Source organism: Siniperca chuatsi, linkage group LG15, assembly GCF_020085105.1.
Source record: "Siniperca chuatsi isolate FFG_IHB_CAS linkage group LG15, ASM2008510v1, whole genome shotgun sequence".
NCBI lineage: Eukaryota > Metazoa > Chordata > Actinopteri > Centrarchiformes > Sinipercidae > Siniperca > Siniperca chuatsi.
This window is the reverse complement of record NC_058056.1, coordinates 21231929-21259735: the sequence shown is the minus strand read 5'-3', so window position 1 is coordinate 21259735 and position 27807 is coordinate 21231929. Positions and strand designations below refer to the sequence as shown.

The window sequence follows — 27807 nt, the reverse complement described above, 5'->3', positions numbered from 1 at the left end:
TCTTAGTACAGCCTCACAGAGATGCTAGCACGGCTGTTAGCCATTACTTAGCCATTAAGTCTTATTAGCATCCATATGTCTTGTTTGTTAATAATAAATGCTAGCGTCACAATTATTCTCAAAATAATAATTTGAATACCACACCAGCATTATTTAAAGTTTGTAATGTGCCATTTTAATCATCACATTTTTAAACGTGCAAATTAGTGTCTCTCTAAGTTATGCTACTTAGCTACTAAGCTAACGAAGCTACTAAGTAATGGCAGCAGATCATTCACAAATACAGACGTTAGCTAGAAAGCTAATGTTAGCTAGCTATAAAGTAGAATGATTTCTAGCCCTAGCTTGAGCCTGTGTTCATAAACACAGAAGCAACTTGATAAACAGGTTAACAGGTTTTTTCAAAATACATTTTTATATGAAATATCTTTTAGAGTAACTGATACTTGACTGTGACTTGAATGCTAATGCTAATACATGAGAGGCACAAACTGGGGCTAGTTAATTTCACAGAATATGTGAAAGTAAGTATAAAAGTTATGTAAAACAGTTGTCAATTCAGTGATATACATTTTTCTGAGTTAAAAATATGGATAACACTTAAATGTAAAATTGTCATAATGCTAAAGATAATGTAGACTAATGCGAGTCACGAAATATCCACAGTAAATACAGTATATAACAGATGAGGAAAGATCCCTATACATTTCCATAGGAAATACATATTGGTCATTTTTTACCCACTTAAGAAAAAATTGGGGTAATAATACAAAACCATTTTCATGGATGTATAAGCAGGTGTAATCTTTGCAATGTTCATCATCTTAGTTTAGCGTGTTAGTATGCTAACATTTGACAATTAGCTGAGGATGATGGGAATGTTTTGCAGGTATTTGGTCATAAAGCAGGAAGACAGACAGAAATGAAATGGTTTCCAAAACGCACAGATTTTAAGATCAAATAAATACATTTAATCTCAAAGTTTGATAAATCATACATGGAAACATAATCAAAGTGAGTGATATACAGTACAGTCATTTGACTAAAAACCTGTACATTTTAATGAAAAAATACGCAACCATTACAGTACATGGGGCTAATAATCACTTGGATAAAATCAGTTTGGAGGAGAAATTTAAAACTCTTGGACATGCAGCCTCAAGGTAAAAATACCAGAGAATCAGTTCAGTTTTAACATACTTCACATGCACATACACACAGAGAGAAGGTGTCTTTTTAAAACACACTATACACAATCACCTAATACTCCTTCTCTCACATATTGCAGAGATCAAATACACTTATTTTGCATGTTCTTGTGATTTGTCTCATCAAAGCAGTAGAGTTGGATAAAGATATTAGCTGCATACCAGTTCTCATAATGTAGTTTAGTAGATTTTTAAGAGAAAAAAGGTAACGGCCTTGAGCTGGATAATCATTGCTGGGTCAGAAGCTTATATTGCTTTTAAGCCTGTAGAATTATGTACGAAATTAAACAAAAATAAAAAATGTGATATCCTTCTGTTTTTTTATCCTAATAAGGATTCTTTACCTTCACGTCTTTTTATTTCTTGTCCAAGCTTAATAAAACATATATTTTCCAGTTGCAGTTTTCAGTTTATCCACTGGGTGGCAGCAATTTGTGTGTCATGTGGAACAAGCTTCTTGCCATCCACCCTCTGGACTCAGGGAGACAACACACTGCATGCCATTGCAGCCACAATCATGAAGGTCACGCATTTAAATAGTCCAGTAGTGTGGTGGAAAAAATGGATTTGGATCTGTTTTTTGCATTTTTCCTATTATCAGTTAAAATGGGGGGAAAGCTGAGTTCAACTATTGTCAGCACAAAATGTTGTTATCGAGTCTACAACATAAATGGTCCTCCTGAGGAATACTTTTCAGAGATCAGGTTTCCATTTCATGTATACTGTCAATCCCCGGGTACCTTTGAATCACGGTAAAGAGGGATATGTCCGACGGTTTTATGCTTGATGCAGTAGCACCAGATCCACTGACTCAGCTCCTGTGTGCATGAAGGTGAGAGTTTATAGTCCTTGATCTTTTTCTACTTCCAGAGTAGAGGGAGTCACATGATCCACATGGAGAGTAACAACACCAGAGGAAATAAGCATTATATTCTGTGTGTTTTCACCTGCTTGGAGTACCAAATGTCTGGACGTTGCCATGTAAGACATGAGTGCTGTGAAGTTAGGACCATTCAAAAATGCAGTTGAAGTTAATCTAGTACTACCTGAACTGTTATATTTTGTTTGTTTTAAGCATTTTAGACCAGTTTATATTACAGTTAAACGTGTGCAGCCTGTCTCAGATACTATAAAATAACACAGAGGTCTTAATTCACCAATGAAATCAAACCGATTGTGACTAAAATATCATTAATGTTGGAAAGAAATGAGCAACAAATTCTGATACTTGTTGATTAATTAATCTGCTGCATATTTCCTGCTCTTCACACACTCGTCAAATTAACTGTAAAGTACATAAGGAGAAGGGTCATGACAATGGGGTGAAAACCTGACGACCAACAACGCTGTGATGGGTAAAACATACGCATATGACATTTGTTTTGGAAGTCAAACACCTCAAATCTGGAAACCTGACGTCACACCTAAACCCTTTCAGTTAATCAAGTCATTCAGTGTCATTCAAAATTTACTACTGCTCTCACGCTTACAGTGTAATAGGAATAGGAAAATAGGTAATTAAGCAGTATTTTATCAATGACGAAACACTTTTTGGATCGTGTGGCAGCAGCCGTGAGGGGAAAAAACCATTGCCTCATTAGGTAAATTGTATGATTTGACAGGAGTTACTATTGGTTTCCAGTGAATGAGAATTAAGAAATGAGGCGTATGTGACCCTGGCAGATCTGAAACAACATTAAAGCACATAAAAGACACATGCAGACAGTGAGTCATCTCTGAAAAACTGTAAAAAGGAAATTACCAAGAGGTTTGGTGCTTTATGCTGCTGCTCATGACTCACAATCATTTCCATCAACAGAAAAGAGCCACTGCTATTACTGTAAATGGACTGCATTTATTTAGCGCTTTAAAATGCCTCACATTAGCCTACACACACACACCCATTCATACACTGATGGGGAAGAAGCTGCCACGCAAGGCCGTGACCTGCTCACCGGGAGCCGTTTGGGGGTTCTGTGTCTTGCTCAAGGACACTTCAACATGCTGTCAGGAGGAGAAAACCGGGAATCGACCATGATAGCTGGTCAACCGGCTCTACTGCCTGAGCTACTGTCGTCCCCCACACACAAGCAGGAGACTGACTCAAGAGATGTACAGGATGGCTGCTGGATGAGCTCTGTAAAAATGTATATTATATTGGAAGACAACTTTTTTCATGCATTTTTTTTCCAGGCATTGTGGGTATTCACTAACTGCAGCAAAACATTCATGATGTAAGCTGACACGTGGAGCATTGCCTCAGGGTGGACGCTGTGTTCTTAAAGAGCTTTTTGTAGCTACATTACTACAGTACTTTGAATAATACTAAAGGACAATATGTACATTTTAAAAAGAACATGTTACAGCTGTTGCTACTTTTTATTAGGATTTCTATGCAGCAAGCATTCTGCTTTCAGATAGACTGATTTGCCCCTGAAAAACAGAAATTGTGCCTCTGCTGACAGTAGAGAGCACAGGGAGTGATTTGGGTGTTTGAAGCCCCAGTTAGGTGTTGTTTTCTGGCTGTTCTGATAACTCTGTACACCAGCCCAGTCTACATAGCTGTCTGTTTGCCTTCCTCCCATAAAGTTAAGGGGGCGGACTGCTTATGAAAAGTGGCTGAGGAGGGTAGAAGAGGTGTAGCAGGGCGATTGGGCTGGTTTCAGATTGTGTCCTGCTTTCTATTCCTTCATTCATTCTCCTTTAAGGTAGCCATTAGCATCATTTCCCATCCCTCTGCTCCTCTCTCTCCTCCTCTCACCCCCCACAGTTCCTCCTCCGCCCCCAGCATCCGACCGATGGTTTGACCAACCATCCTCAGGCCCCTCATGGAAGCGCAGGCGCAGTGTTTTGCGGATGACCAAGCGCTCCACGCTAAAGGAGGCGCAGAACCAGGGCACGGCGTACTCCGCCGTGATCAGTCCCATGAAGTTGTAGCGGAACTCGGAGTAGTCCCAGGGGCAGGCGTTGAACTGGCGCAGCAGCAGCCCCGTGCCGAACTCCCACAGGTATGTCCATAAAGTGTAGATGATGCAGCGCAGCAGCACGTGGCAGCGGCCACGCAGCTTCAAGTACATCTGCTCCACGATGAGGATGCAGGTGCCGTAGATGAAGAGCGCCCACACACTGGTCACGCCAGGGAATTTCCAGTTACAGTTCACGACAAACTCCCAGGCGGCTGTGAACATGACCTCGCAGAAGTAGCCATGGATGGCGTAGAGGTACCAGCGGGACAGTGCCGTCAGAGGTACAGGAGCCTCTGGGGTTTCCAAGGTCACCATCCTTCCTCTTGCTTTCACGCAAATCTTCTATCTATGCTAACGAGATGCAGGTCTGAGGGGAAAGGACAGAAAGAAAGGTATAAGAAAGTGACAAAGGAAACACGGTACAATACATCAACTCCCACTACATTTAAAGTTCTAGTACATACAATTTTCATGAACTCATTTCTTATACTATTTATGCTCTGGATTTTTTTTTTTGCAATTTAATGTGTTTACATTCAGTATTTACCTCTTTATACAGTAATTTTTTATTCATTTCCATACTAGGGATTCACAGGAAACGGTGCGACATGTAGTCCAGAGATTTTATTTGATTGATGTCAGCCTCACCATTTACTGTTTCATTCTTTTCAAACTGAACATCCTACTGCTGTTGCTTCACATTAAAAGTGTTCAACTGGCAAAACATGGGGTGACTTTTATTGTGAAGAAGCCACAGGAAAGGCAGTGTATATGTCATCGCTGTTAGTGCTAATCATGATCCTTCATCAAAAATGCGTCCACAAAACGAGACAACAGTCATTTTCTGTATTTTTGACAGCGGATCAGTTTTAAATATTGCAGGGAGGCTGTAAAAAAAAAAAAAAAACAGCCACAGTGAACTATTAGATGATGACACCTCCAACTCCCCAGCAAGTAACCAACTCCATTTACTGTGTCCTGCTGTTGTGTGGAAAACTACTTGTACTACTACTATCTACTAAAAAGCAGATTATTGACTGACTTCTTAATTAAAACAATGTGATTTTGTTTGGATGCACTGCAAACAGACACATCAGTTGCTCTTCTGTTGCATTTCTGAAAACATAGCTGCTCAACGAACTGTTTGCTGTAGTATTAAACCGTACTTGGTGTTACTACCAGTAACCACAGGTGTTGCCAAATCAACCAGGGAAATCTTAAGGATTACAACTTTAATTTAAAATAGTGCCAAGCTAAAGTTTAATTAAGGACAAGGCAACACTCAGTTGACAACAGAAAGATTAAATTAGAGACAGCAGGGCTACAGAGCACTTTAATTCTAAGGACCTTCCCTCAGTTGATGCTATTTACTGACTGACTGAGGGGGTTTCTTATGTAAGGTATAGCTTTATCATCTGACTGCCTACATCATGTGTTCTTTTTCCAAATCCCGCAGCTTGATGCACACAGGCTTTGGTGTCAGGTGTCAGGAGGCCCACGCAAGGCTGGATCCTTCCTCTACTCTATTTATTACACTGCATGTCCAATAAAAAACATGAAGGCAAACAGCTTCATACCGAGGAGTTCAAAGACCACATAGTTGAGAAGGCCACTGAGTGTAGATCTTCTACTATACAATGCCTCCAGAGGAAACTGTGTCACAACAGCAACCATTATACAATGGATCATAACCGCTCTGTAAAATACAAGCTCAGAGAGAGGTTAGGAGTACAAAAGCTTGTTTGAAGAACAAAAGCCAATTTTTTGGCTCTTTTTGTCTTCAAAGGCTGGCTGGGACCCAGAGTGGGCCCATGGGGATTAGCACATTTCTCCCAAACAAGGAACAAGGGTTTCATGTGAGGGACTGGGCCACAGCGATGGACCAACTGACCTCCCTAAACCCTTTATACCATCTTTTTACAGCCTGCCTGGGAAACTCTCCCTCTCTTCTCATCTATTCAAGAAGACTTACGTCAAACAGTATTTTGCAAAAGATTTTGAGCATAATGCTTTAACCTACTAAGAGAACTAGATGCAGTAAAATGGCTTTACCTGGTTGCCTGTTATGATAAAGCATGCTAAATTGACTTTTCCCTGTGACTTTTGGGTTGAAAAACCTCAATCACATGATCAGCAATACTAGAAAGGAATAGTTCAACATTTTGCTGAGTTAGATGAGAACATCCATACCCATACCCTTACCTTAGCAGAAAGACTGGAAGTGGGGAAACAGCTAACCTTAGAAGGTAACAAAAGCCACCTAGCAGCACCTCTAAAGCTCACTAATTAACAATCAACATCAACAACAGTGACAACAAGACTTTTTGTATGGATTAAACGAACGAAATATAATTTCGTTACCTTTGGACAGAGCCAGGCAAGCTGTTTCCCCCTGTTTCCAGTCTTGTATGCTAAGCTAACCGGCTGCTAGCTGTAGCATAATATTTAACGTACAGATATGAGGTATTAATCTCCTCATCAAACTCGCGAAAAAAAAAAGAGAATAAACATATTTCCCAACTCATCACTAAATAATCTTTGGTCTGTATCAAAGCACTCTCTCTGTTTGCTACCTGGAGTCCCCCCTCCCCATCTCTCACCCGAGGATCACATGCCTTCACTCTCTTCATCCACTTTTTCAATGGATGGCTATTTCAGAGGTTAGAAGCTAGGTCAACTTTAGAGAGAAAGAAAGAAATAATTTCTCACTGCAAGTATTGACAAAGTGTATGAGATTTCTTTTCCTCCTACACCCCTGTCTATTTTTTAGGTGATTTCTGTTGTTACTAATGTTCAAATCATCATAAATCAGTATCCTCAATGCCTCTTGTCTGTATATCAGAGACATCAGAGTTATCATAGTGACTCCTTAAGACGTTTGGCAGCCTCCCCAAGTCTTTATACTGCATTTTATATTGTCAACACAACAGGTTAGATTACAACTGAAATCCCTCAGATTGTTTACTGTGCAAAGGCAGATTCGTTTGTTACGAAACAGGAAGCCAGCATGTTGTAACAGAGCAAACAGGTTTCTGAGATTCTTGCAAAGGCAGATGAAAAGATTGATCCAGATAAATGTAAATTTAAGCTCAAAATAGCTATTTTATATTGTGCTACTTTTTTGAAGCATTTCATTAACAAGTAAAACCACATTCAAACAGTATATAGCTTCTTTAAATTTGCTGAATTGACTGTATTAGCGCAACAGGTTTGTTGACACTTCTGTAGTTCTTTTCACAAAGAGAGAGATATGACAGCTGTCATAAATTCCTAATATCTCCAACTTGGAATTACAATTACGAGGCTGATGTGAACAAGGTGTTTTTCTGTACAATATGACAGAATTGCATCATATTTTTGGCCCTGACTTGACTATAAAAGACATTAAGTTGAGTGTTAACGTTTGACACTCCAGATAAATTGTTACATGACTTTTTTTTTTGGTTTAGTTTTTATGTATTTTGGGCATTTTTGCCTTTATTAGATAGATAGTAGGTAGCTGACAGTAAATTAGGGGAGAGAGACAAAAGTGCCTGGTCGGACTCAAACCAGGTTGTGATTACATGGTCAGCATCTTAAAACCCTAAGCCGCCAGGACACCCTGCTTACCCTTTCTGTGTGTGTATTTAGGCATGTCTATTGACTTGTTGCCTCAGCATGACACAGTTCACACACTGGGTGCTATTTGATTCTGCTGCTGTTGTTGCAGCTGTTGTAGGATCTCGCCCACCGCCCCACCAGCTCTCTCATGGGCCCAAAGTATTGATCGACGAAGTTCCTGCCAGCTCCTGCTGCGGCGACCCGCTTCGCCACTGCACTCTATTGAACCCTGCTACGGGACATCACAGTGTGATGGTGATCAGAATGGCAAATGTGATAGAGCTGCCTGCTTTGTAAACATCCCAATGACCACGGGGAAACACAGCGCAGGCAGGGGGCTATCTGAACTGAAAGGGAGGGAAGTCTAACCACAGAGCGCCATGGGGTTTGTCTGAGGACATAGAGGGAAGACACCAACTGTGCGTGTGCTTTTAAATGAAACAGAAAGAGAAAGAGCGAGATAGAGAGAGGGAGTATGTGAGAACAAGCTTTGAACTGAGAATTCTGGTTGAAAACAAGGCTGACAGGTCTGTCAGTTGGACACTCCTCTGACAGCAGGTAAACAAAGACAAGCCTGACAAAAACACACCGATATGGGGGTCAGCCAAGATTGAATAAAAAAATAAATAAAAAAATAAAAAAACAGAGGTGCCTTTACTGTGCCGAGAGCATGCCGACAGCTGTGAACTCTGCCTCCGTGATTAAATCAGAAACGTAACCCATTGCTGACCTTTCATTACGACATAATCCCTGTTCATGTACTGTAGCTCTCTGGCTCTGGCTGTGGCACAGATCCCAGGCCTATGCAGACTTTTGGAAGGTCACTTTGGGAGGCTGCAGTGTAGTGTATAGAAACCAGCAGTATCCAATGCAGTTAAGTGCCAGTGACCAAGGTGACCTAACCACCGCTTCATCGCCGGTGATGGAAACAGCAGCTGTCAGAAACATGCCCTTGTAGTTGCATCTGTCCTGCTAGATTTAAGATTAATATTTGTGTTTTGTACCTTATTTTCCTGACATACACAAGCCAGGATACTGACGAGCTGACAGGACAGTGCTGAAACAACTGGATGATTTAACAATTAGTTGATCGACAGATGACTAATCACCAACAATTCTGCTAATCGATTCATTGTTTTAGTAATTTATCGAGCAAAAATGCAAACTACTTGCAGGTTCCAGCTTCTAAAATATGAGGATTTGCTGCTTTTCTCAGTTTTATATCATTATAAATTGAATACCTCTGGGTTTTCAGGGGAAAAAACAAGCAATATAATGACATCGCAATCACTAACCCTATCAATTAATTGAAAAAATGTATAAATTAATCAGCAATTCAAAAAATTATGTACCCACACAGCACAACTAACCTGAAAGCTGACTGCTGCACATAGAGTAAGACAGGTTTATGGCTTCCTAAGTCAGCACTAATTGATTCTGATCAATTTTGCTTCTTTGTGTGCATAATGAGCAAGTGATTGAGTGACGAGAGGTGTGTGTCAAGTGAGGGGAGGAGAAAGATGGACAGTACGAGGGTTGGGGGGTGGGGAAGCAGGAGAACTTTGCGAGGCAGCACAAAATAAACTGATCCGATTGATCAAAACGACAGTTACCCCTGAAACAGCAAGCTGGCTACAAGCCTAAACAGCATCACATGTCTCCTTCTCCATCAGGAGCTCACTTTTTCGCAATCCAATCAAATTTCGAGGATTTGATTTAAATGCCACTCGTAACTAAACCTGCAGATTATCTCACAATTAATCAACTAATCATTTAGACCAAAGGATTAATTGTTAAAATGTCAGAAAATAGTGAGAAATAGCCATCACAGAGTGTTCAAATGTCTTGTCTTCTCTGACGAACAAGATATTCAATTTATAATCACTTAAGACAAAGAAAAGCAACAAATCCTCAGGACTGAGGCTGTAACAGGGGAATGTTTGGTATTTTTGCTTTGTTTCGACTAATCGATTAAGCAACTTATTGTTTCAGCTATACTTTAGAAGATAAGGATGGATTCACAGGTCAACTGGTCCAGCGAGGACGTTCATGCGCTTCAACGCAACCTCAAAAAGCTCGATCAGAAAAGATATACAGAGGGACAGCAGATATATTGGCAGCCATGAGAATATCTTGCAGCGAAAAGATTAAAAAACATAAAACCAAAAATATAAGATGACCAAAGACCGTGACTACTAAAGTGGAACCGAGGTGGTATATGATGCCATCGAGCAACAACCTTCAACGAAGCAGTACTTTAGTTTCTTCTTGGTGTTCTGAGATCGTAAAAAACTATTCACATATTTCACATATGTGCGATAGACAAAAGAGTTTCTTATGAACAAGTAGACAACTACTTATTCCATTTCCCTAGCTGCAATCTCAGCCATTGCAGGGTTTCAAACTATAGCACACCTCTCCCTCCTCACCCCAAATCCAAAGCTTCCCCTAGAGACATATAAAGTATCACAAACAAGTACGTTTTCTGATAGAGCTGGAGAGACGCCATGAGGGCTGAGACTAAAAGCCTGGACGCAGCACAACCAACAGAGGCTCATATAACTTTATAGAAGGCATCCTTTCTATATCTGCAAGGTGAAAGCCTGAACAAAACAAGCAGAGTGGTGGGGGAGGAGGGCTCTACGTAAACAGAGTGGTAGGAGCGGCACTCTGAAGGGTTCAAATCCAAAAGGCTCTATTGATTTGGAAGAAATAAAATCTGAGGTTACGTGGTTCATAACTCTTTGTCTTTAACATTGTATAGAAGATGTAAAAGTTTTTTATGTTACCTGATAACCTTTAAACCCCTTTGATGTCCTAACATTTGTCATTATAAAAAATAATGACAAAAACAAACATAAAAGGTGTAAGTGAAAACTGAAAATGAAGAAAAAAGGTGTTTGGTATCACATGTGAACTCAGTATCAGCCAATATCCTTATTATAGGTATTGAAATGGAGAGGAAAAAGTGTAACCGGTGCTGGTCTAATTCTTGTCTAAGCATATGGGCCTGGATATACCAGCAAAGAAGTGGGTCAGAAGTGTTTAAAGTTCTGAATGGCCACACTGGAAGGCAGAGTGAGAAACTGGCCGTCACAGAGAGGAGGGGAGACGCGATATTGTTTACATACGGGAATAACGGTGCACATTTTCAGTAAAGAATGAAAAAAAAGAGCTACAGCTCACCTACAGTTGAGGGGTGGGGCACGGGTGTTCCAAAACTATTCGACCATCCGACATTGCAGTTCTGATGAAGCATACTGGCAGCTTAAGGTGTCACTTTCTGCTGATGTTCGGTGTCACATTTGGAAATAAAACATCTCTTGGTCATTTCAACCTTCACATTACACAGACTGATGGTATAGTCTGGAGTCTGTTCACTCTTTAGCATGGTGCCTTGTCTTTGGGACCAGGAACACATTGCATTGCAATCTACTCTGACTTTTAATCTATTCTGTTGAGTTGATACATGTTAGCTCTTAATCACCCCATAAATATCCACAAAATTAGGTTTAAACAAACTGACCTTTATAGTTCGAAATCTTCTCTGAAAGTGTCTTCTCTTCTCCATCTTTCCCTCTTTCATCCCCCACACACTCATTACAGCTCTTGAGCTCTTTGCAGTTTAATGAAAGACCCTAAGACATGGCAGCTAAGCCCTCTGTCCTGAATAGCATGTGGGTCATGCCCCATAGATTAGAAATCTTGGAGCAGCTACAGAGAAAGCAGGAGATTTACTGACATGGTCATCATGGTGCTGTGGAGAGTAATGCCTCTAATGGAGGGATGCATGCGCATGTTAATCTGTTAGCAGACAAAGAAGCTTTATAATCAATCGTTGACAATGCATAATTGATGCTGGCTGCTCTGCAAAGGTTTTAGGGACAAAGACCTTTGAAAAACAAAAGAAGGTTTGAGCTAAGTTGGTTTGAACGGGGCGTCAAGGAAGCCATTTTTGTGAAGAAAGAGAGAACCCTCTTTGAACAGAAATGGTGGTCTGAGATTTAATCTGCCCAAAGTCTATCAGAGTGTATTATCACCTTGGTCACGCCTATCACATGCTAATCAGGCACTTAACAGTGATGAAGTAGATGCAGCCAGAGAACAATAGGCCTGATTACTGATCACTCGGCCATCTTGAAACTATTAGGTCAGTTTCAGGTGAAACTAGCTATTAACAGATACTCAGGCAGATTCCCTCCTGAGGGCAGGGCTTATGTAACTCAGATTATCTTAAATTTCCAGTTCCCGTCCAATTTTTTCACAATTGAGAATGACTTCCGGATGGGAGCCGAAACGTCTTGATTCTGAAAACAGTGTCCAGATGACTACAACTGAAACCTTTTCTACGTTTGAGCTAAATAGTCACCTGCTTTGAGCAAAGTGAAAAATTTAGCATGCTTTTTAGTGCTTTTGTGTGTTAAGTCAAATAGGCACATGAGAGGGTCTAAAGGTGCAGAGACCTCTTCTAAAGCAAACACAAAACTCACTTTTATCCAACTGACACTGGATTTTTGAAGCCAATACTGACATTTGAGAGTTTAAAAAATTCAATAATATATATATAGATATTCGTTTTTTCACATAATTAAACATTTTTTATTAAGGGTTAAGGAAACCTTAAATTCATTTATTAAAAAACTGTGACCAAGATATGTACTATGATATGTACTACTATTATTAGCTAATATATATATACACATGCCAATACTGATATATCTGTAATAAGCCGATATCTGTCGAGCTCTATTTTGTTTGCTAGTTGTTTTATTGTCATTTGAAACCTTACTTTGTGTACTTATTATGTATATATTTCCTAATTTATGTCTTACATGTCTATGTGCTTGGTTTTATTCTTTTTGTTGTGGAGCATTTTGTATCTGTATTGGAACAGTACAGAAACAAAGTTTTGTCATTATTGCGACTTGTTTTAATCTTCCCTCACACACAGGAGACATTTGGTTTGGGAAAGTAACTTTTTCCCCTCAACAATGACTATTTATGTGCCTTTAACTAGGGCTGCACGATATGGTAAAAAAATCATATTCTGATTATTTTGACAGATATTATGATTGCGATATGATTCACAGTTAGTGAGAATGACTATTTTTGCATCACAATTTTCATTTTCACTGAAAAAAACTATTAAAATCATGATGATGTGACATTTGTTGAGGTCTGTACCAAACAAACATGTTTTCTTACATCTGGAGAACAAGATTTGTAGGCCGGGGCATCTCTGCAGCCCCGCAGGACTTCATTATAATGCTGTTTTGTCACACATTTTACCTTTATCAAAAAACTGCAGCTTCTACGATTTGGATACTGCAGTTAGCCATAATGTGATTTCAATAATATTTCGATTAATTGTGCAGCTCTACCTTTAACCTACAAATGGGCATTCCCAACATGCCTTATATGGTCTTTTACACACAGTCCACAGAGCTGAGGTCTGCTGAATGTAATTTTTTTTAAACCAGTGCTCCTGTCATGGGGTTATTTTGGGATTCCTTGCTGTGAAGGCTGGGTTATAAATAGGTCCCAAATGTCAATACAGCCAGTGTAAAACTAAGGGGGAATATAGGCTACCAAGGCATCAGCAGGAATTATCCCACCCCAAATGATGATGAACTGTAGGCTTTATATGGAATAAATCGATGAGGGATTTTGGAAATCCAACCCACATAAAGCAAATTTTTTCTGCAAAAGGCAACTATAAATGTCACCATGTTGAAGAAATGAAATCATAACAGGAATGAGTCGGCTCTGTAGATAAACTCCATGGGTTGTAATTACACTAGATGGCCAAAGTCATCTTATTTTGTCCCTGGAAACTACGGGCCAGTGCGCAGGCTCGGCTGCTGGGACTCCGCTGCAACATCACGCGTCCTTCCCAGTGAGCAGTGCGGTACGGTTATCTACAAATAATAAAAAAGCCCCCTAAAATTTGACAAAGGGGACTTTTATAACCTTAAAAAGCATCACTGAAATCCACAAGACATAATAAAACACACAGGTTACTGCCAGAGTCTTCTTTCTGAGCTTATATCGCCAGTCCTATCCACATTTGAACAGGTGTAACAGCCCAACTGTGCATAAAAACATGCCGAATGAAGACGAATGCATCCTGTTTCTAACTAAATGTGCAGCTATTTACTTGATTGCATTGATTACAGTGCATTGGATTTGGGACACAGTTAAGAAAACACACATTAAGGATAACCAAACGCAATTTCCAACATGAGGCTAGGTAAATTGAGAAAACCAACAAATGTCATTACTCAAAAGCTTCACAAACACATATGTTGTTATCATGACCAGCCATGCTTCCTAAATCTTAACATGTTGGCAACATGTCGCAAAGCAGTCGGCTGCAGCAGACGGACATGAATCATCCTCAGTGCAGGGTTGTTGGTTTTTTTTTTACCTTCAGATTGAGCTCTGCGGCGTCTCCCTCAGCACACAGGCCGGTGGATCAAACACATCACCCGGAGAGATTGTCCAGGATGTCGCGGTGTTGCGTCTGCTGTTCGTCGGTTGTCCCCGGCTTCTCCTCCACGGTGTCTCTGCTCTCCGATTGGAAATTGACACATTTTTACTTCACTGCAGCAGCAGCAGCAGCAGCAGCACATGCTCAGACAGACTCACACACCTCTTGCATCTTTGGTTAACCATTTCTTCACCGCAGCTCAGCGTGCAAACCTCCAGACTGGTAGTTACTTGACTGGAAGTCCTCCAGTCTGTATGGATGGTAAACAGGCTGTAGTTAATATGTAAGCACAGTGGTCATTAGCTAGGCATAGTGGGGAATACATGACTCACGGTAACACTTTAACCCCATAATGTAGTTGTAAGCAGATATAACGACATTTATAAAGTAATAGTTCGACATTTTGGGGAAAACGCCAATTAGTGTTCTTACTGAGTTAACAAGCTAACCTAGATGTGAAGATATGTTCGTTCAATATGAACCTAACGTTAGCTTATAGCCACGAAACAGTTAGTTTAGCTAAGCATAAGGGAAACAGCTAGTTAGCTCTGTCCAAAAGTAACAAAATCCGCCTACCAGCACCTCTAAAGCTCACTAATCAACACGTTTTATCACTTCTATTGGATACGTACAAAAAACAAAGTTTAAAAATGACAATTTGTGGTTTTATAGTCTCGGTTATGTGTCGGACTTGGTCTGGTTGCCAGGCAACCAGCGGTTTTCCCCATTTCCAGCTAAGCTAAGCTAACTGGCTGCTGGCTGTAGCTTCATATCAAATTTGCAGTAACTACAAAATTCAGCTAAAAACCAAACCAAACAATCTAATAAGAGAGCCAAATCCAGCTAACGCTAGCTGGTGAGATAGCCACAGCTAGCCTTGGTTAAAGCTACTTTTACGTTCCCCCCTAGCTGTTTCCTGTAATTTAAATATATCAATGATATGATATGATCTAACATCTTTAAATTTAGTTTGGTATCCCATAAAATAAAGTATGCCTAGTAGTAGCTAAATCCAGTCATGGCAAACAAAAACAGCCAAATTTGTCCTGTTAAAAGGTAGCCTAGCTTAGCAGAGTAGCAGCTGCTGCCATCTCAGCGTTTGCCAACTGTAATTCACATTTTAGTGTGGTTAAGCTACTTTTATGTCAAATATTTAAATATACGAAATTGTAAAATAGTTTAATATATTGTTAAATATATTCCCTTAAGTTCTTCAGTTTTTAGGTCTTATCTATTAGTCAATGTCAGTGATTTTATGTTGTAAAATAATCAGTCTAAAAAGACATAAAATAAGACATCCTAACCATCTGTTATAGTTTCAGCCTGACTTTAAACTCTAAACCCTTATTTTTCTCAATTTACGTTTCACTGTAGTTTGTGCTGTCTGCCTTTGTAGAGAAGGGTGTTATAAACCATTTACCAATTGTTTATATACTGCTTATAAAAGCTAATTGGGGGTTAAAATAAAGTGTTAACACATAACTCCATTACTGGCTAACTAACTTTAATCACTTATTCAGGCATTTCTGCTACATATTATCCAAATACAGAACAAAAGTAGCAGAAAACATGTTAAAAGTGGCAAACATTGCCAACAGGGGACATTTATTTTCACCTGGTTGTAAGATATTTCTCATTAAAAGCTCAGAGCAGGTAAGTTGAGGTAATTAATGCCCTCACTCACATAATTTGCTGCAGGTTGTGTGGAGCCAATCCAGCTATATACTTACAGAGTGAGCCACGCTCTTTTACTAACTTAAATTTCTCGCTAAAAAATATTCAATTCTCAGAAAACATACACAAACACGTGCATCATTTCCAAACACCATATTGTGTTCAAACTTTCAAAGAATTTTCATGTTGTTTTCCTACACTTTCAGACCTTTGTAGCCTACTAATCTGGTTAATTCTCACTGGTGTTCCAGTGGAATTAATATTTGAAGAGGTTTGACCCCTCACATATATCCAGTGACACAAGAAGAGGTGTAACCTGCACCAATAGTAATGTCTCTTTATGTTTGTTTTAGAGCCAGGAGTGGCGTTGGCTGAAACCCATATATCATTATCAGTGTCATAAACGTCAGTGACGTCAATATAATCTACTCTCAAACTACTTAAGGTCAGATGGTTCAGTCAAGTGCTTAGGTAAGGACTTGCCATCAGTTATTACAGAAAGTCAGTGAACTTTGGCTGAAAACTAATATAATGACTTCCTCTTAGTAAACTGTAATAGACTCCCTTTTCAATTTTATAATCTGCCAAAAAGCTTTTCTTGGTTTGTGTTTTAAAGGGTGTTAATTATGTCCACTTACAAAAGCCTTTAAGGCCTTTAATACAGTATATTCAGTTATTTTTCCAGAAGAGTGTAGAAATGGGTAGCATTGGTGATTTACATTTCCTTTTAAGCCAAGTTGATGATGCTTTTTACAAATAAGTTCTAAAAAAAATTACAACTTCAAAGTCCTACATCACCAGGTCATTACAGGGAACCAATAATTAGGAACCCAAAGAGCCTTGACAATATTCCTGAGAAATGCTTTAGAGCAATGGTTCCCAGCAGATGAGTTCCAGTACTCCTTCATTAGCATCACCCATCACGTTCCAAATATGTTCTTTTCAATCGATTTTAAACTGGATGTTATTTAAGCATAACATATTATATTATATTTATATATATTATATATAAAAACATATTCTTCCTCTTAACAATTCAAATGTTTAATTAATAAGCAACAAAACGCACCATCGCTCAATTCAGCACACTCAATGGTTTTGCTGCTACAACCTTGCTTGGTCTGGTTTGTGTTGTGGTGTGTCAAGCAGGAAAGCAGGAGTAGGACCCAAATGCAGACAACCGAGGCCGAGCAGGTGCAGTTTGATAATTTATTAACAAAATAAGGCTGACACTGAATTGGCGGGCAAAAGCAACACTCAGCAGGTAAGCAGTCGAAGACAGAAAAACAAGTCCAGCAGTGAGCAGGCAAAATCAAAGGACAGACACTGAACAAAGGAAGGACACAGACTAAATACACAGGAAGCAAAACTAAAAGACACTTGAGGGAAGGAGGCTATTTCAAAATAAAACATGAAATAACAGAACACAAACCCAAGCCCATGACAGTATGACAGGTAGCTTATGGTGGCTAATGTTAGCAAACATTTAGCTAGATATTGCCGTGCAACTGACAATATTGAGCCAGTTCACTGCCTTTATGACTCTTTTCTACTCAAGCTACTGTTATGCTAGGTTTTTAGCATTCACCATTATCCCGTAACTACCACAGTTAATTACAAAGTTACATAGGCTTGCTTTAATTGTATATATTATACTCATACTGTACTATATTATATCTGATATTGTATGTTATATTGTTGTTCTATACTATATATTATGTTATACTATACTACATTTCACCTTATACTATATCTTATATACCATACTATATTAGACTATATTGTATTATATGAATATGTTAGTTTTATTACATTATATACATTATTATATTTCTATATGAATACAAACAAACACAAAGTATCATTACAATATCATAAAAAAAATATATTAAGGTGTACACTGGTTACACATACTAGACTGCTGCTACTAATTACATGATACCACTGTCTCTTTTGACTTGTAATTTTGCCTTTAATTTTTTTTGTATAGTTTCTATTTTTACTTCCATATGAATATATAGTATGCAAAACACAGTTATCCTGGAATTGTCTATGTTTAGGTTCAGTATCTTTCAGTAGGTTCAGTCAAGTTTGCTTTCGTACTACCACTTACAGCGGCAGAAGCTTTCTAATGTTGTCCATAACTTTCAGCAATCTTATTTCCCCACCTGTGCAACAATCTTCCCACTTATATTAGAACAAAACCTTCTTTGAAAACCTTTAAGGTCGGACTCAAAACTCATCTGTTCTCTGTTCTGATTTTCCTTCTAATAATCAGTTGTGGTGTATGTTAGTTCTTCTTTTGTTTTAATTGTTCTTTGTAAAGTGCGTTGAGACACGTTTGTGTGATAATGCACTTTAAATAAACCTTGACTACTTCAGCTTTTCTGTTCACTTGTTAACTTATTTTCATTCACTCTTACAATTGCAGCATAACGTGTTCAGTTGGTACAGCTGACTCAAGTGGGTAAAAGCTGGTTCCTGTGCAGTCGGCTTGTTATAAGTGGCAGTTTATTAGTTATTAAGACAATAAATATACTAAAGACCAGCATCACACTTTGTAGACGTGCCCCCTGGGATACGCCATATACCCCTGGTTGGGAATCACTGCTCTATGGGAAAAGACCTAAGGAGAGTGGTACTGGTGTCACATGTACATGATATAGTACCTGATAATAGAGCTAATAGAGCTGTAATGGTTTCTGTGCAGTGGTTGATGAGACTCTTTACTGTTGCAGAATTAGCCCATGGTTGCTCCATGGTGGACTTCCAGTAACAATGGCACTGTCCATTCTGATAAGAGTACATAAAAGTAAAAGGCACATTGGGTATAATGATTAAACATGATGATATATGATAATGTAACACAGCAAGACATGGATGGTCGATCAGTGATTTGAAGAGCATCGTAACAATGTTATCTGTATGCTCACTCACCAGATATGATGTCAACTGGACATTAATGGTAGATACTAAAATACCTCACAGATGCCATTTTCCACAGAGCCTCATAAAGACAGTAGGGGTGCACACTCAGAATCATTACATTAGCAATCAGCATCGACCTTGTCCTACAGATGAGTGGACTGAAACAGAAAATAACAGCTTGGACCATTAATCCATGACAATATTGAGTTTCTTCAGAGCACAAACAATCTCAGAGAAGAGAAAGAGCTCAATGACCCCAACACTGGAGTGGCTTCAGAACCATGCTCTAATTGTAGTCAAAGCCTGGACTATAATCTTGAACATATTTAGAGATCTGCATTTAGACATGCAGATTGCAGTTCGCAGATTCGTTGCATACAATCTGACAGAGCTTGAGAGGATCTGGAAGGAAAACAGAGAAACCACCAATTGCATTTGTGCAAAGCTGGTAGAGGCAAAAGATTCACAGCTGTAAATGCAGCCAAGCGATGCTTCTACAAAGTCCTACATAAAATGTGTCGATAGTACTTATTGTTTATTGTTATGCTCCATTTAGTTTCTTTTTCTTTTCTTCTGTAGTCATGTGATTGCTGTAGCGATAAATGTACATTCTTCTTTCCGTTTATTCTTCTTCCACGTATTTCTGTCACTAACTACTGTATGCAGGCATGCTTTGCATATTGTACATTTAGCTGGAAACTAAATGCAGTTTCAAAATGTTCTTGTCTTAACCAAAAATCTTTGGCTTCACACAACACACCTGTTTTAGCCTCTTTACACAGGCTCCCAAAATGTTGTAGGATTGATTTCTAGATCTTATTGCTTACTTTTAAAACTACGTGGCCTGGCTCCTTTGCTGTATGTTTGACCCATAGTCCCATGTGAGCCTGTATGTAGACTGAGATCAATGGACAGACCTTTTTTTCTTTTGTCTGTTCCACAGTCGTGTCTCACAACTCATTGCACTTGCTCTTGTTTTCAGTGGTGGAAGAAGTATTCAGATCCTTTACTTAAGTAAAAGTAGCAATACCACACTGTGAAAATACTCCACTACAAGTAAAAGTCCTGCATTCAAGTATTATCAGCAAAATGTGCTTAAAGTATCAAAAGTAAAAGTACTCACTTATGTAGAAAAATGGTCCCTGTCAGTGTTTTACTATTATATCTGATGCTTTTGGAATATTACTGGTGCATTAATGTGTATGTTGCATTGTACCACTGTAGTTGTTTAATTTTAACTACTTTATATACTGTTGGGTAGTTTAATCTACAGCAATGCATCATATCATCATGTGTCTGTAGCATCGCTGTTCTGTGAAAACCACGTATCTCTAACAATTCAACTTTTCATGAGCTCAGAAAAACAGCCCTGTTTTCAGCTTTGTGACAAAGCATTTTTCAGCTGATCCAAGGTTTTTTAAAAATTGTTTATTTAGCTTAAGAAGTAGGAGAATTTTCTCAACCCATAAAGGAACACTTCGTCCTTCAGTTTAAAATTCAAATTCAAAATCACCAAATTTGATGGTTGGTTTTACTGGAGAGGAAAAATAGTCATCTGAAAAGTAACTAGTAAACAAAGTTGTCAGATATATTCTATATCAACATGCCACTCCTGCTGCCTCGCAGTCTCAAAATGGCGCTCTCTTTGAGCGAGGCATGTGATTTAAAGTTTTCCCCTATAACTTAATCATGGATACCAGTGGTGGAAGAAGTACTCCGATTTTGTACTTTTTAAACTAAACTTAATCGTAAACTTAAAATCAACCCCCTTCAGCCAGGCTTTTGATTAAGACTGGTTTGTAGGCATTATTTACTTTATTTTATTCTCTTATTTTATTGTATTTATGTTGTACAAATGTTATTTTATTGATTATTTTATTATTTATTGATTTTATCCCTCGATTTTTTAATTTTGTTTTTAAATATTTTTTCTAGTTTTCAGTCTAGCTTATATCTAATTCTATTTTATTATTATTATTATTTTTAGAGCTTTTAATCTTTTTCACCTTGTCATCAGGTTTATCTTTGTTCTGTCTTTTCATTTATTTTATTTCACTCTATTACGGTCTAAACGTCTGTCTTATTATCGTCTTGTCAGTCATCTGTGAAGCACTTTGAACTGCACTAACCTGTATGAAAGGTGCTATACAAATAAAGTTTGATTGATAAAAGTTTGCAAACATCTGCAGTGTAAAAAGGAAATATTGTCTGAAAGAGAATTCTTAAATTCCCCTCACAACTTTCTACCAGTTCAAACAGCTGGATGTTGTTTGGCTAATTAGACATCTCCCCAGGAAAACGTGTGCTTGTACAGGTCAGTTTGCCGTGGGTCAGCGGTTAAACTGTTGCAGTGACAACTGAAGTTTGTTGACACTTCACCATAACTTTTTGCTTCCACAGGACAGGCGAATGGTGTCAGACTAACAGTGAAGCTGGCTCCGCAGGAATATTTAGGCTCTCTGATACGCACGGACACACTGTCTTTCAGCTTTAAGTTTCTCCTCTAGATTTTAATACATTTAAAAACATATCTAAGCGAGTAAATGGGCTTTTTAAATGAGACTGTTGTCAACTTGTAAATCAGTAACTTTTAAAATCACTTATTAAATCTTAATTTTTCTTAAAAAAAGCCTTTTATTAATGTCACCTGTTTGTTTTACTTTTTTGTTCTATGTTTTAGCTGTTCTGTTTGTTTAGTTCACCCTCTTTTTAAAATCTTTTTTTATGGTTGGGTATTTTATTCTGTTTAATTTATTGTGCTGAATTGTTTTATCTGGGTTTTCCCATGTAAAGCACTTTGTAACTCTGTTTTAAAAAGTGTGTTATAATAATCTTAGAAGTTTATAATCTTAATAGTTGCCCTTTAAAAGGAACAAAGAAGGAAAAGACCTGAACATCATTATTATGATGGGGAAAGCATATATATATTTAAAGCTACAAAAAGACAATTAAACACTGAACGTTTCAAAATTTCTCAAAAAGGATATTAATAAAAATAATAAAGAACAGAATTAAATTTTTGAACGTTGGTGGGATACTTTGAGTCAAGTGAAGGCTGGAGTTAAACATGACATTGGAAAATGATTAAGGTCTATTAAAGGGATGTGAATACGTACACACACACACACACTCACACATACATTCAATATATACACATTAATATTACATATACATACACACACACACGGGTGTGTGTATGTATATTAACTTACCTTTTTTTTTAAATCTATTTTCGCCTCTTTGTTTTCAGCTGGTGATATTGTTATTCTGTTCCTTTATGTGTGTGTTTATCCCTTTGACCTTGTGTAATAATTCTTTTTTTTTTTTTTTGGGGGCATTATAAACAAAGTTTGTTATTGTTATTACGGCTGTTTCCAAGGTCAATAACGAACTGTCAAGTTCAAAATCTAAATGGATAGAGATACAAAAATAGCAGATGTGTTGTATACTGATATATTTTCTTGTATCAACCGATAGAATCACTGTGACTGGTCAGTCGTGCAAATTGAGTTGTAATCAATGAAGACAACTACTACTAATGAACATAAAATAAACACATTGACAAAATGACGACATGAAAGCAGAACACATTCCTGCTTTTTAGTTGTTTTTGGACGTTCGCTTACAAAACATGGTTGTGTTTCTGCATTTAATCTTTTCTAATACTAATAATCTTTTAGGCTCAAAACATATAAAGCAATTTTGAATGAAAAGCATCAGCTATTTTGCAAATACCCTGTTTGCAGACCTGTGTGAGTAAGAAAAAAAGGAGCTTTGACACCTTTCACCACCTCTGTGCACAGACACCAAAAGAAGAAGGAAAATCAATTATCTTTTTTAATTACATTATCTAAGCATAGATGCATTACTTGTGAAAAAGGTAGAAAAAACAGCAAGTCTTTCTCAATAAGTTAAACCTCTCTGGCCGAAGAGCAGGGCCGGCTCACAAAACAGAAGATTTCCCGTAAAGCATTCAAATTCATTGAAACAAAAGACAAGGAGTTAACTCGTGTCGCTGAAATAAAAGTGCGTCTTCTTGTTAAATTTAACTTGTTAAAAAAACAACAACAAAACAAACATAGAAGATGCAAGTGGCTTATGTTACAGTCCTTCCACCCTTTTCCACAGGGCTCTGCAAGTATTTTTCATGAAACTTCACAAGTTCCATCGTTTGATCGACAAACAATAAGCTGAGTTATAGTTGGTAAAAAAAAAAAAATTATTATAACAATAGCAATAATTACAATGACAGTTATAACAAGAAATGTAAGTAATAAACACAGTCCTGTACAGTCAGGCTCATCTTCTCATTGACCACAGCCAAACTGATCGATTATCGATTGGTCTTCAGCAGTGTGACAGACCCGTACTGACTGAAGAAAGGTGGCCAATGCTGTCGTCTCCTTTCAGCTTCAACTTCCCTCAGCTGCCCTTGGCTATGGTTTATTGGAAAATGCCTTTCCATTTCATGTCCCCCTCTATTGCGGAAAACACAAAGGAAAGTGATTATGATGCTTGTTGACACTGAAGAACAGTTATATGTTTAAGGTATACTCGTCCGGCAATGAACAGTTAAATTAACAAAACACCCACAATATCTTCTATTAACCGTAGTAATATACATAACTACACATATAACTCACAGCTGCTATGCAACTGATTTCTACCATAATCCAACACATCAAATAAAAACCTGCATTTAGTTCGGTTTGTTTAGGATCAGATTGTTGAAATCTGTCGATCAAACTAAACAACCGGATCAAGATGCCGGAATCAAATTTTCATGCTACGATTATTGTGGTCAAAAACATTGCGGTAAATGTTACTATCACAATATTCATCACACATTCCTTAAATACTGCTTTTAGTGCAAAAATGTAGTAAAATTGATTCACATCTTGATCACCTTGGATTTGGACTAACATCAAATACATTAAAAAGCATTTTTTTAAAAGCAGGTTGGTTGTTTAAAGTTTAACAGAGCTGATTGTAAATTACTGTAAGTGCAGCTCAGTGTTTGCGTCTCAGAGTCTACACACACATTCATACATGTTCTGATTTCTTTTGGTTATTAATTGTTGTGAAAGAACCAAAAGAACAAGCACAATTACTTTTACTCACTTTATTTACTCAGACCTTCATTAGGTAAAATTCATCATTCAATTCAATTTTAGTGTGCAGGATTTTTTCAAAGTCCTGAGTTAAAGACTGCAAGAACTTTGTATTAACTTTGTGAGAACTGTGTTTCTTCTGGGTGTTGATAGCTATAAGGCAGAACATTTGAACATAATAGCGATGGACCGCAGTCAGACAGACGGTAGTCTGGTTCTGGTCTGGTCTGGTTTGACTTTAAAAAAGTTCAAAAAATCTTAAAAAAGTTTAAAAAAAAAAATTAAAAAAATAAAACTGTTTGTCCAGCAGTCTTATACTATTACTAATAATGACTATAATCAATTATTTCTTCATGAGCACTTCGTCACACCAGAGAAGGTAAATAAAGGGCAGCATGACCTCCTTGTCAGTCACCAGAATTTGATTTCCCCATGTGGGTCCATGTAGCGACGATGATGCAGGATGACGTCACCAAAACTGCCCAATGAATGAGTTACCTGTCAGTGTGTATGACTTCATGCTTACAGCTCTTGGTTCGTTTGTAAAAATTCAATGTGAACATGAACCGCACCATAACTAAAAAGCAATAATGTATTGGTCCAGACCGAATGAACCGAACTACAGGTGTGAAAGCGCCTTAAATCACAATATCTAAATCCAGTACCTCAATATCAATTTTAAGTAATCAAACATTTTCGAAACCTTGGGGCAAGAGCATTGTATAACAGAACAAATTGTATAAACAGAAAAAAAAATAACCTGGGGTTTGTAGTAGAGGTCATTTCCACAGAGTGTTCAGTCCAGTTCATGTACCTCGTCCTGCAGGGAGACAGAGGGCCGCCCCGCTTCGCTCATCCGTTTGGCCATGATGTCCCACTGTGGAGTCAGGGCTTTGGACTTAGTGCCTGCAGAGGAGGAAGAGTACAAGAGATGCTGGTTACACAGACACAGCCTCCTCCAGTCAGCAATCAGTCCACTGATACTACTGGAAACACTAAAGGATAAAAACTTCTGCCCCCTGGTGGCTCCTCAAAATACAGAATAAAAAGAATAGAGGTGAATCATCATCATTTGCCTTATTCTTTGATAACTCCAACTCTATCATGTTTGGAGAAAATACATCCATAACATCTTCCCACAGCACAGCTGACGTCAGGTTTCCATCTTTCACCCAATTCCCACAAAACTTTATCAACAGTTGAAACTGTAAATACTCTCTACTCTTCACTTGCTTTATACAGAAACAAACAGCAGCCTGTATTTGCCAAATGCCAGTTAACAGTAAGACATTCAGCAAATTATCTTTATAAATATTCATTATCATATTGTTGGCAATCTGACAAAGCCATATTTTTAATAATTTGGCATTCAGGCACGAAGCTTGTTTGACAACAACTATTGTGCATAAAGCAGTATTTCTCATTATTTTACACAGATAAAAACCACCATATGCTTTATGAGGTAAATAACAAAGACAGCTTCATAAAATGTTGACATACAGTAGATCCAAACCAAAGGAGAGCTGCTGATCCAATGCATTTGCAAAATTACAGCAAAACAGTGATCGAATGCTCCACGGCCACACTAAAGCCAAAGTCTTCAATGTAGAAGGAAAAGTTGTTCATTTAGACAGAAGAGATATATTTATGTTTGTGTGCAGATAAAACAAACAAGATCCAATGTGCTAATTAGTAAACTCAAGAGTTGCTACTAGGTGGATTTCTGAACTTGTGGAGAGACCCAGGCTAGCCGTTTCCCCCTGATTCCAAGTCTTCATGCTAAGCTAAGCTAATCGCCTGCTGGCTCTAGCTCCATATTTAACGCACAGAACTGAGAGTGGTCTCGACCTTCTCTCAGCAAGAAAGTGAATAACGAATTTCCCAAAATGTTGAACTACTGCTCTTAAGTTTCAGCCAGAAGAGCTTGTATAAAAAAGATCAATCCGAATTGTAAATGAATGAAAAAATAAGAGACTGAAAATAATAAAGATGACTGCAGCACACATACTGCAGGTACACATCTTATGGAAACAACAATATCTCCTGATTAAATGACTAAAATAAAAGAAATAATGCAACAATTGCTGTAATTACCAATTGAAAAATAATTTAAAAAAATAAAAGATGCTTTTAGAAACCATTGCTGTCTTCTGACAAATCACCATGATATGAATACCTAAATTGATAAATTGGTCGTAAAATAAAAACTAATCCCTAATACTTGAGCCTGGCTGCTTTCCAACCCCAAATCTCCTCCTGGTGTGTTATCCCAGCCTGGGCCTGAGGTGGGCTCACAGACCAGTGGAGATGCTCTCCCTCAGGACACACTTACCGAGCCCTCCACCTCCTCCTCCTCTTCCTCTCCGCTGTTACCATGACAACATAGACTGTAGCCTCCAGCTAAAGCAGCAAGGCCAATCCGATCCTCCCGCAATCTCTCTCTCTTCCTCTCCATCTTTCTCTGGCATACTCTCACTCTCTTGATCTCTCAGTCTGTCTCTTCCTCTCTCTCATTTCACAGGGGAGAGGGGAAAGTGGGACATAACCCAAAAAAATAAGAGCCCCACACAAACTCTTAACCCTTCGGCAGTGGATCCTAACTGTGTGTTGTAGCCATCGCGTGAGCCGTGGAGCTCAGAAGGGCCTTTACATTCTCTTTAAATGTTAAAATAATCAATGTTTAGCAAATACAGTAAAGCTTTAACATTCATGTGTACTGCAACACATTTTAGTTTGTGTTAATACAGCTAAAATAATTAAAATTATGCTGTAAGGACAAATAAAATGCATGAAAAAAACGTTAAAATTTGTTTAAAAGCTAATGACAACAGCATTATTCAACTCCAGTAACTTCATATATACGAACAACTGCCTTTAGAGTCAAATTTGCACATATACAAACACAAATATAACAGCAGCTGGGGCTAATTCAAGTAACACCTTCATAAAAAAATCATATCTCATTAAAAGTGTCGTATTAAAAATACCAAGTAATTAGTAAATTAAATTGGGTGATCATGATTATCAGATCTGAGGAAAAACTGGAAAATTATCTTTATTTCATGTATTTTTTTACATCTTATATCATGCTAATTTACAACTTTTAATGAAATTAGAAGTTTTAAAGTGAGATAATAGTCTGTAATAACTAATTATTGAAAATAAAATCAGAATATATAATGATGATACAAGATATTAACTGCTAAAAAACTCCATATGTAAAAAATAATGATGAGTTCAGTGAAAGTGAAATGCGTTGGAGCTGACACACAAACATACTGTACTCAGAGCCCTCTCCTCTCACTCACCATCCAGTCCGTTGTGCTGTTCATAGGAGCGTTTGCCCAGGATGGTGGGTGAGCCATTGTTGAGGATGGGGGACGACTTTATGGGCGTCAGGCTGCCTGTAGAGATGGTCCCTCCACGAATTGGGGGGTCGGGTTTGGCTGGACGGGGATGTGCTTCTGTAGGTGAAAGAGAGGAGAGGAAGTGAGAGAAGAAGAAACATGAAGAGAGGTGGAGGAAGAAAGGGAAAGTAAAAAAAGAGGACAGAAAGCAGGTGGTTTTAGATAAACTGAGTAACAGTTGAATTGGAAGATGTGACATACATGCTGCTACTGGTTGTTGGTATTCATTTTGAGGTATTAAAAATGACAAAATGTTTTAAACTAACACAAGATATTTGCATTTTCATACATATTTAGGAATCTAGTTAAATATGTTAAATACAGGAAGGCAACCGTGGCTTTAATCCCTCGAGAAGAACAAATTTATGTTCTTTTCTCAGAATCAACGTGTGGTAATTTCTGGAAGAAAGTGCTAACAATATT

At 38.1% G+C, this 27807-nt stretch overlaps 2 protein-coding genes across 10 annotated transcripts in view; both read right to left on the bottom strand.

The window, feature by feature from the left end:
- Window positions 1-948: 948 nt before the first annotated feature.
- tmem229b (transmembrane protein 229B) lies at window positions 949-15160 on the bottom strand. 6 transcript variants are annotated; one of them, XM_044166986.1, is made up of 4 exons: window positions 14841-15160; window positions 14427-14514; window positions 14202-14340; window positions 949-4541 (listed from the first exon to the last, which is right to left on the bottom strand). In XM_044166986.1, the coding sequence occupies exon 4, from the start codon at window positions 4487-4489 to the stop codon at window positions 3902-3904; it is 588 nt and encodes a 195-aa protein (XP_044022921.1). In that variant the 5' UTR covers window positions 4490-4541; window positions 14202-14340; window positions 14427-14514; window positions 14841-15160; the 3' UTR covers window positions 949-3901. The 6 variants fall into 6 exon arrangements, with proteins under 6 accessions (XP_044022921.1, XP_044022923.1, XP_044022920.1 ...); XM_044166988.1 differs by having other exon boundaries at window positions 14897-15160; XM_044166985.1 differs by having other exon boundaries at window positions 14202-14514; window positions 14897-15160.
- A 7525-nt stretch (window positions 15161-22685) lies between these two features.
- The window catches only part of mta1 (metastasis associated 1), a 51604-nt gene continuing 46482 nt past the window's right edge, over window positions 22686-27807 (bottom strand). For all 4 annotated transcript variants that reach the window (XM_044166075.1, XM_044166076.1, XM_044166074.1 and 1 more), the window contains 3 exons: window positions 27286-27441; window positions 24738-24883; window positions 22686-23344 (listed from right to left, as the gene is read on the bottom strand). In XM_044166075.1, the coding sequence (XP_044022010.1) occupies window positions 24774-24883; window positions 27286-27441 (266 nt within the window). In that variant the 3' untranslated portion in view covers window positions 22686-23344; window positions 24738-24773. The remainder of the gene's footprint in view (window positions 23345-24737; window positions 24884-27285; window positions 27442-27807) is intronic.

Bases quoted from the DNA above. Each gene is read 5' to 3' on its own strand.
- tmem229b (XM_044166986.1), bottom strand. From the start codon at position 4,489: ATGGTGACCTTGGAAACCCCAGAGGCTCCTGTACCTCTGACGGCACTG.